General features: G+C 42.3%; 1 protein-coding gene across 1 annotated transcript in view; it reads right to left on the bottom strand.

The window, feature by feature from the left end:
* LOC126195411 (insulin-like growth factor-binding protein-related protein 1) overlaps positions 1 to 6,572 on the bottom strand; it is a 135,409-nt gene extending 128,837 nt beyond the window's left edge. Inside the window, exon 1 of the mRNA XM_049934010.1 lies at positions 6,220 to 6,572. Coding sequence (XP_049789967.1) covers positions 6,220 to 6,528 — 309 coding nt within the window. The 5' untranslated portion in view covers positions 6,529 to 6,572. The remainder of the gene's footprint in view (positions 1 to 6,219) is intronic.
* Positions 6,573 to 10,510: the final 3,938 nt, after the last annotated feature.

Consider the following 10,510-nt stretch of genomic DNA (forward strand, 5'->3'; position numbering starts at 1 on the left):
TTCCCTAAATCGGTTCCGGCATATATCTGGATCGTTCCTTTGACAGGGTACGTCCGACTTCCTTGCCCATCCTTCCCTAATCCGACGGGACCAATGACCTCGCTATTTGGTCCCCTCCCCAAACCAACCAATCCAGGATTACATGTCGGGTGAGGGAGTTGATTTACAGAAAAATTGTGCTCTCTCCAAGACTTGAACAGTAGTGCGGCGATGACACATTATTGACTTTCCAAGTTGCGTGAATGTTAAGTGCCGGACCGAAACTCGAACTTACACATATTTGCCCACAGTACACAAATATTGTTGAGATACAAATTAGACACCTGTCTCCAAACAAACAAATATACAGGGTGATTCAAAAAGAATACCACAACTTTAGGAATTTAAAACTCTGCAACGACAAAAGGCAGAGCTAAGCACTATCTGTCGGCGAATTAAGGGAGCTATAAAGTTTCATTTAGTTGTACATTTGTTCGCTTGAGGCGCTGTTGACTAGGCGTCAGCGTCAGTTGATGCTAAGATGGCGACCGCTCAACAGAAAGCTTTTTGTGTTATTGAGTACGGCAGAAGTGAATCGACGACAGTTGTTCAGCGTGCATTTCGAACGAAGTATGGTGTTAAACCTCCTGATAGGTGGTGTATTAAATGTTGGTATAAACAGTTTACAGAGAATGGGTGTTTGTGCAAAGGGAAAAGTTCTGGACGGCCGAGAACGAGTGATGAAAATGTAGCACGCATCCAGCAAGCATTTGTTTGCAGCCCAGGAAAATCGACTCGCAGAGCTAGCAGAGAGCTGCAAATTCCACAGTCAACTGTATGGAGAGTCCTACGAAAAAAGTTAGTTATGAAACCTGAACGTCAACTACCCGAGGCGATGGATCGGCCGCCAGGCAGCCCGTGACAGAGCACTTCATCACTGGCCTCCAAGAAGCCCTGATCTTACCCCCTGCGATTTTTTCTTATGGGGGTATGTTAGGGATATGGTGTTTCGGCCACCTCTCCCAGCCACCATTGTTGATTTGCAACGAGAAATAACAGCAGCTATCCAAACTGTTACGCCTGATATGCTACAGAGAGTGTGGAACGAGTTGGAGTATCGGGTTGATATGGCTCGTGTGTCTGGAGGGGGCCATATTGAACATCTCTGAACTTGTTTTTGAGTGAAAAAAAACCTTTTTAAATACTCTTTGTAATGATGTATAACAGAAGGTTATATTATGTTTCTTTCATTAAATACACATTTTTAAAGTTGTGGTATTCTTTTTGAATCACCCTGTACAATTCTACATTCACGACTGTGGCATCTGTGGTGGTAAACGTATGAATTGGTTGCCAAGTCATCACTGAAGTGTTCATAGCAAACAATGTACAGAGAACAAGGCATCATAACGACAAGATAACAATATGAGCTTTGCCGAAGATATAACCAAATAAAGGACAATAGCGACCTTCGTCAGAACAACTAAAAATGACTGGAAGTACAATATCAAGTTATGTAAAAAAAACGAAGGTTCAAATGGTTCAAATGGCTCTGAGCACTATGGGACTTAACATCTATGGTCATCAGTCCCCTGGAACTTAGAACTACTTAAACCTAACTAACCTAAGGACATCACACAACACCCAGTCATCACGAAAAACGAAGGAAGTGCACTTTTTTAGAACTGTAATTAATATGTGTAACGCCAAAACTGCATCACATTTCAGAATACCCACTGAAGATGCATCTCACATAGTAGACGAATCGCATCTGGGATAATAACTATGAACATTGGAGCAGGCCAGAGAGTTTTTGTTGTAAACGAGTATTTGCATCAATGCTGCGGAAAATGACAACTGCCGCAAAATATTTTTGAGTTAATTACACATTTTATAGGTTTTTAACTGAATATCATAAATTATTATCATCAACTTAAGTATTATCAAAATGAGTTATTTAGGGATGTTTTTACGCTCTTTGACAACTTCTATAAACAGGTATATTTGCTAGTCATCTGTAAACAGACGTAATAACACTGTTCAACAGTACAACGGCGTGAAACACATTTGTTGAAGTACTCATCATATTATTTTTAATAGCACAAAAAGAAAACTTTAAAACAAAAATAAGTTTTCTAATGCTAATATGGAATTTATCTCAAAAAGTATTTCAGGCCATATTATCAACGATGAGCTCCGTCACGAATCAGACTTGTTCGACTAAAGCCAGTTAGAGTTTGTGACAAATATATTCCAACCATAATTATTTAAAATGAGCAGTTCATTCGACATCTATATGTAACCTATAGGGCAACCTCCGTCACTTGAGATATTGTGTGTAGTTACAGTTATCAAATTCTGGAAACGGGAACCGTCGTGTTGTTCAAGGTCTTTTCAGGATAACCTACAAAGTAATGTTTGCTGCTCTCAATGTTATGAACAAACGATTCGTCCATTATTTTTCAGTGAGCACGTAAGTTTCTTCATGTAACTGAACAGTCGACAACACCATAATAACAACCAATGAGCACAAAGGTTTTTCAGAAAATGACAGGGAGTAGAGTTGATGGAAGGAAGATGTTACATTCTATGCCTCTCGCTCCTCCTGTCAACCTCACATCCCTGTCCCCCGAACTTGTTCCCACCTTCGATCAAATGACAGTATCGTCTCGCCTTATTTAAGTAGGATTACAAAAAGTTACTTGTATTATTTTTGAGATATAATTGAGGAGACAGCAGCCTCTGTCATATTAGACGTTGTACACAACACGTTCAATGAATTCGTGAAGAGAGTAGGAATTCTGAACTTCTCATATAGCACATTCTTGAAAAGACCGTAAACATACGTTGACAACTTGTTTGAATCAATGAGCGAGAAAATACAAACTGTGTTTCTTATAACTATTATTTAACTACATGCGGTATGAAACGAACAAAGAAAAATTTTAATGAAATTTTGAGACGCTGTTGTATATTAAGGAGATTCTAAATCATTATGAAGGTAATTACCTATTTGCTACGATTCAGAGACTTGTACACAATACAATTACTGCCACTTTTATTGTATACCTCAAACATGTTTCAGTACAGCTGTAGCATCGTCCCGTTGGTGTGCTACACGCAGGTAACTGAAATTTTGTTCGAAAATGTTATTAACAATATAACTAACATTTTATTAATGCGAGAAATACTTTGGAGGCTCATTAAGAGATACATTACACAGACTAGTGAAAGATAAATCTCATAACTGACTTCATATTGTAAGCTAAAAATACTTGCCTTTATCTTACAAACCATTTTCGAACAAATTTTTAGATCATTAAATAAAGAGCACACACTGCGGGTAACGAATTGCATTGAATGTGTATAAATGATAGGACAGAACTTACAGAAAAAAATGGTTCAAATGGCTCTGAGCACTATGGGACTTAACTACTGAGGTCATCAGTCCCCTAGAACTTAGAACTACTTAAACCTAACTAACCTAAGGACATCACACACATCCATGCCCGAGGCAGGATTCGAACCTGCGACCGTAGCGGTCACGCGGTTCCAAACTGACGCGCTTAGAACCGCACGGCCACACCGGCCGGCTGAACTTACAGATAAATGACTGTTAAAGTAAGACAGAATTAACTTGAAAATCGTAATTTACTTACTAAGGACTGGAGATTCTATGTAGATGGGTAGAAATCTAAAGGCCAATAATTACACTGAAATATGTTTTAGGTATAACAATAATAAATTATTGTGTTTTGCAAGGGCGAACGTTCACCAATGCAATTCTCTTTCGTGATTAGAGTAACTGAGAAATACCTATCCTGTCTTGTGCAGAAGCCACGCATTTTAGTCATATCCATTAGAAATGCTTGCCGTTGTAAAAAAAATGTTCTGTTTGTTACAAAATAACATTTACTGCTACTATTCACAATACGTTTCGGGAAATGATTCTCGTTCTAAAGTACGTTTTTCCTCGTACGAGGATACTTTCAAATGTGATGTTTCCTATGTATGAACTCCTGCATTTTGCTGGTGTCTTTATTGTAATGTAAACGCTCACAGTTTTGTAATTACTGGCATATTTTTATAGACACATTTGAAAATAAATCTTTACTTATGAATGAACATTTCAGGAGCGCTGTAAACACGTTCCATTTGCTTCAGTTCGAGAGGTCGTACTTGGAGCTCCATTCGGTAAGTTGCTTACTTGCGAATATATTCTTCCACTCCCAATGTTTCTGGCACTATTACCCATGATTGAGACTATGTGCCGGCCGGAGTGGCCGTGCGGTTCTAGGCGCTACAGTCTGGAGCCGAGCGACCGCTACTGTCGCAGGTTCGAATCCTGCCTCGGGCATGGATGTGTGTGATGTCCTTAGGTTAGTTAGGTTTAATTAGTTCTAAGTTCTAGGCGACTGATGACCTCAGAAGTTAAGTCGCATAGTGCTCAGAGTCATTTTGAGACTATGTCTTGAAGAAACTCTTTAACACGCGCCTCGCCTTCTGCAGAAGCGATGTACCTTCCCAGAAAATCGCAAACATACTCTGTGAGATTCTCACCGAGAAAAATTTGGTGAATATATTCGTCCACTATACCAGTGTATACATTTGCTACTTCAAGAGCATTATTTTCTCCGTAAAAACCGTGCTTTGGAAGTAGGAAATGAATATATTTATCTGAAATATGAGCAGAGATAACACCCAGAGAATCGCCCTCACCTCGGTGGCATTTGGCAAACTTGGTTCATTCTCCGTCATAAATTCGAAGAGGAAGGCTTATGATACATGCACCCTGCCAGTAACAACATAATTGCTCGAATAAATGACGCAACAAACAGCACAGATCGTCCCTGGGTGTGTCAAAGGGCAATTGAGCGAGCAATGCTCTGATTGAATCTGCGAGAAGGGATCAAGACAAAGAGAAAAATAGGAGTCCACGACTTTTTCGAGAGGGTAGCGAAACTGAAGGGGCTTTGGGCAGGAAATATGCCCAGGAGCAGCTTCATATGGAGCAAAACACTGATACAGTGGCGTCCTAGGGAGTCAAAGAGAAATGTCGGACGACCTCTGGCGAGATGGGGAACGACATCCACCGACATGCAGGAAGAAACTAGATCCAAACCGTCCAGCAAAGATCGACACGGAAGTCTTTGAAAGAGGCCTTTGTCCACGAGTGGATATCTGGGACTGAAAAGGAAGGTGTTTAGCAAGTGTCTTGTCATGAGCAGAAGTGATTCTCTTCCGAAATGGAAAATGGAAATGAGCGTTTTGCGTCATTGGCCGGGAGGCCCCTTACGGGGCAGGTCCGGCCGCCTTGTTGCAGGTCTTATTAATTCGACGCCACATTGGGCGACCTGCGCGCCGGATGGGGATGAAATGATGATGAAAACAACACAACAACCAGTCCCTGAGCGGGTAAAAATCCCCGACCCAGCAAGGAATCGAACCCGGGCCCGTCAGTAGAGTAGTCCGTTACGCTGACCATTCAGCTATCGTGGCGAACATTCTATTCTGAGAACATGGCAAACATACTGTATGAGAATCAAAATATCCACGGGTGTGCTGCCGGTCTATAGTGTCCAACGGGCACAATATTTCGGCGATCGTACATGTCGCCATCATCAGGTGAACTGAGGGACTGAGCTCCTGTGAACGTGCCGGCACGGAGATCCGTACGCTATGGCTGCTCAGAGAAACTCAAGAATCACATCATACTCTATGAGATTCGCACTGAGGTCGGATTGAGGGAGGACGCAGAAGCAATTCAGAGGCGGGCTGCTAGATTTGTTACTGGTAGGTTTGATCATCACGCGAGTGTTGAACTCGGGCGGGAGTCACTAGAGGAAAGGAGGCGTTCTTTTCGTGAATCGCTACTGAGGAAATTTAGAGAACCAGCATTTGAGGCTGACTGCAGTACAATTTTGCTGCCGCCAACTTACATTTCGCGGAAAGACCACAAAGATAAGATAAGAGAGATTAGGGCTCGTACAGAGGCATATAGGCAGTCATTTTTCCCTCGTTCTGTTTGGGAGTGGAACAGGGAGAGAAGATGCTAGTTTTGGTACGAGGTACCCTCCGCCACGCACCGTATGGTGGATTGCGGAGTATGTATGTAGATGTAGACACCCAACCTTGCTGAAGCTGTTACCCACGAGCAAGACTACATGTCAGCCAATGCCCCCAGCAAAGTTTAGCACGCGTCCTGCCTTCTACAGCTGCAGCAGACGCCGAGGTACTCACCCGGAAGGTGAGGTCGTGGCGGGACTTGCAGACGAGCCCGTCGCCGCACTGGCCGAACCTGTCGAACTTCTTTGGCGTGACCCGAGGGTCGAAGCAGCGCTCGCCCTCCTCGAGGCCGCAGAGACCGGAGGGGCAGCAGGCGCACGGGTCGGGCACCAGCCCCCGGGGGCAGGCCGCCTCCGACCGGGGGCACAGCGCCGTGTCGCATTTGTCCGGGCAGCGGTCGCCGTCGTGCACTGGCGCCGCCCCCGCACCCGCGGTGGCCACCACGAGGACCACCAGCGCCGTCGCCTTCACCAGGAGCTGCATCGTCGGTGCGTCGCGCGTGCTGCTGCTGCTGCTGCTGCTGCCGGCGCCCGTCTGTCGCGTGGGCGCGCCCGCCTCGTATATATAGCGGCGCGGCTCGGGCTCTGTGTGTGTGTGTGTGTGTGTGTGTGTGTGTGCGAGGGAGGGCGCGTGGGGGCCGCCTCTCGCCGGCGCGCTGACAGCAGAGCGGTAGCGTTTTTCCCTCGCCGCTCCGCCACGGATTCCGTATTTACGTCGCGCAGGCTTCACTCCGGGGAGATCCGTCTTTTCTGTTGCGACGCGGCAACTGCGCCGCTTGTTTATAGCGACGAACGCGGGATCTGTTCGGACAGTTTCCGAGAGGCAGAGAGAGAGAAAAACGATTTCTTAAGCCGGTGCTGTAGTCGAGTTCTCCAGCGATACAGCCACAGTGGATTACCACATAGAGGCAACCCTTCTGCTTCTCTTGTTGCAGAGTAGCGTCTCGTTCGGTTCAAATCCAGATAGCTACCTTTCCGCCAAGTAGTGCACAAAATTCAATGTTTTTTTCCACAGATGTCCTCTTCTGAACTAAACCGTTTCCCTCTGGAATTTACAGTAGAAGAGTAAGATGTGGGGTATTACTATTGTGAAAACTTTTTCCAGTACGTAACGGAAAATAAAAGTATTGATTATTATGCAGTTGCGTGGAGGGTGAGGAAACATTCAAAGACGGCAAACTTGAACAGAAAACATATATAAATTAAACCACGTATTCGCGTAATTATGAGTATACCGCCTTTTAATATCGTGAGGCACTATACATCAAGCGATTCAAGAGACTGCCGATGTCTTTGATAGAAGGTAACTGACCTATCAATCTAACATGATTCTTACGCAAGAAATACGCCTAAGTAGTGGATATAAAAGGTCGGCAATACGATCTCAGGGTGGTACTGCTTAGCGATATTTGTGACATTCCTGTTTAAGACTTATATGTGTCATGGCAATAAATGAAGAGTCGGCCACAGTGGCCAAGCGGTTCTAGCGCTACAGTCCGGAACCGCGCGACTGCTACGGTCGCAGGTTCGGATTCTGCCTCGGGCATGGATGTGTGTGATGTCCTTAGGTTGGTTAGGTTTAAGTAGTTCTAAGTTCAAGGGGACTGATGACCTCAGCAGTTAAGTCCCATAGTACTCAGAGCCATTTGAACCAATAAAGGAAGAAACACTTCAAATGGCTCTGAGCACTATGGGACTTAACTGCTGAGGTCATCACTCCCCTAGAACTTAGAACTACTTAAACCTAACTAACCTAAGGACATCACACACATCCATGCCCGAGGCAGATTCCGACCCTGCGACCGTAGCAGTCGCGCGGTTCCGGATTGAAGCGCCTAGAACCCCTGGCCACCGCGGCCCGCGAAGAAACAGTGTCGTATTGTGAAAATATGGTAAAGTGTGAAGCGAAAGCCAATATAGTGCGTCCACAACATATAAAATGTATGAAGAATGGCAGATGTAATGTTTTTCTTTTTGATAAACTCATAAACCTCTCTGTCGTCATAAACATATAAAGCGCCGCCAGAGAGAAAATTAACTAACTCTTGTCTCGCTGTACAAGAATGAAGTTGTTGTATAATACCACCTCCGATGCTTACTGTTTGTAAAACGAAAACGTATGTATTGTAAATGTATTAGTTTGTGCTTAGTTTCAGAATATAATTCTATGGTTAAAATATTAACCTACTTTGTTCCTTTCTGAAAAGCTACTCCCCTCGAATTAGTAAGTAAGTACGTAAGAGTTTTCTAATGGCCATAAGCTATTTCAGCTCATTGGTACATCGTGGTTATAAACAGCTAATAGCTTCATATTTACGTAATAATTTGCGGGCTTGACCTGTCTTCTTGAATAATATTACAGAAATAAAAATGAGTAGAATATTTAGTCTTTTAATTATACCAAAAAACGTAAGTACTCAGGAATAATTCTTCTTTTTTTTCTTTTCGCTCTGACTTCATCGATTTCCTTCACGAAATCTGATGACAGTAAATGTTTTATTAAGGAAATAACTTCAAGACAAATACTGAACATATAATCTAAGTCGAGTTTTTTTCATTCTGGATGCTCAAATGATAAGACTTACTTCATTACAATAATTTTTCGTTACTTGAGTATTTGTATTGGTAATCCCTGTCGATAGTGTACCTTGTATGTTGGGTGAACCTAAACTATTTCATATTATTGACGTCATATAAACGTAGCTTTATCAGACATATTCGTTCGAAAGATTAATTTTAACAACATCTCAAAATATTTTGTTTACGTAATGTGAAATAATTAACAGTGACATACGCAAGGCAATTTTCTGTGCTTTGTCACTGTATTCATTTCATTGTTCTCACACGCCCAGCAGCTGCGGCGCGCGTCTATGTAAATCATTAAGGCAATTCCCATCGCGTAACCGCCGACCAAGTAAGATCAATACGGTCATCCATTCTTAAAAATTATAGATAAAAAAATCAAATAAAAATGCGCACTAAGAGAGGGAACCATGAATCGGTAATGAAAGACAACACAACGTGTTCGATCGTTCAACCCTCGAACAATTCGTCGTCAATCCTTACTTTACGGCCTCTGAAAAGAAAGATGCAAGTATTCACACAAATTTATGGTTATTATGATTGGGTACTGTAATACTATACTATAATTAAATTTGATACTATAATTCTAGTTACACATTTCAAAAAATATATGTTTTATCTAATAACAAAGCACATAGAAACGTTGCTTGCTCTGCAACAGCCAGGCAAAAAAGACGGCACAGAATGCTGAGAAGAAATAAAATGCCATAGCATTTGTTTTGCAGCATGAGATATGCAGATTGCGTTTCAGTTTGGCCTCTTTGTCGTTAAGTCCCTGACCAAACGATTTTATTGTGATTTTAATTACAAAACGTGTTTTTACATAGAAAAACAAAAATAGAAGTCAAATGAAGACAATGTATATACGGTACGTAAATCACGGCTGGCATAAAGAACGTTACAGATATTCTTACCAAGTCCCGTCGCACCTAATCTGCTTACAAACGCGAAGAAGATACTAGCTTCATAAATCTTGCATGAATCATTGAAATAAGGGTACCTCAGTAGGATGTCAAGCTTAATAATCAGATAAAATGCAGAACACTTAACATGGTATAAATAAAACAAAAAGGTATGTTTACAAGCAAAGAATGAATGTTCCACTTTCGAAGATATTTTAGGTTTGCAGTGGAACATTCTTTAAAGAATCTAATTCCCATGTATAAAATGTTGTATTTACCTAACTATGTGTCGTAGGATGATATAATTTTGGAGACACATTCAATGGTATATGTGAGTCCTATCTGTAAAGTGTGTTGCTAATGGAATTGGTAGTATGGAAATAATAAATTACTTCAGGCCTGATTCTGGCTGGACAGCGAAAAAGTGGCAAGGGATAAGATTTTTCCTTTCATCATTTTAGGGGGTAGGAGGGGAGGGGGTCAGAGAATAAAAGTTAATAAAGGTTTTAAATTGTGTGTAAAGTTTGTTGGAAGTGATTAAGTACTCTCATTCTCAAATTCTGGATGGATATGGTTTGGGTAACGAGTTTGTTTGCGTGGCCATCCTCAGCAGCAAGAACAGAAATATTCGTTTTGTAAATATAAAATACGCCTTCTCTTGCTGCAGTGCATTTTATTCTCCCAGATGCGTTTCGACTTTTTTTCAGTTTAAGGCATCCAGTGGGATCTACACTGAAGCGCCAAAGGAACTGGTATAGGCACGCGTACACGAATACAGAGATATGGAAACTGGTAGAACACGACGCTGCGGTCGGCAATGCCTATAAAAGACAACAAGTGTCGGCGCAGTTAGATTTAAGTGAGTTTAAACGTGGTGTTACAGTCGGCGCACGAGCGATGGGACACAGCATATCCGAGGTAACAATAAAGTGGGGGTTTTCCCGTACGACCATTTCACGAGTATGCGATGAATATCAGGAA

This window comes from Schistocerca nitens, chromosome 1, assembly GCF_023898315.1.
Source record: "Schistocerca nitens isolate TAMUIC-IGC-003100 chromosome 1, iqSchNite1.1, whole genome shotgun sequence".
NCBI lineage: Eukaryota > Metazoa > Arthropoda > Insecta > Orthoptera > Acrididae > Schistocerca > Schistocerca nitens.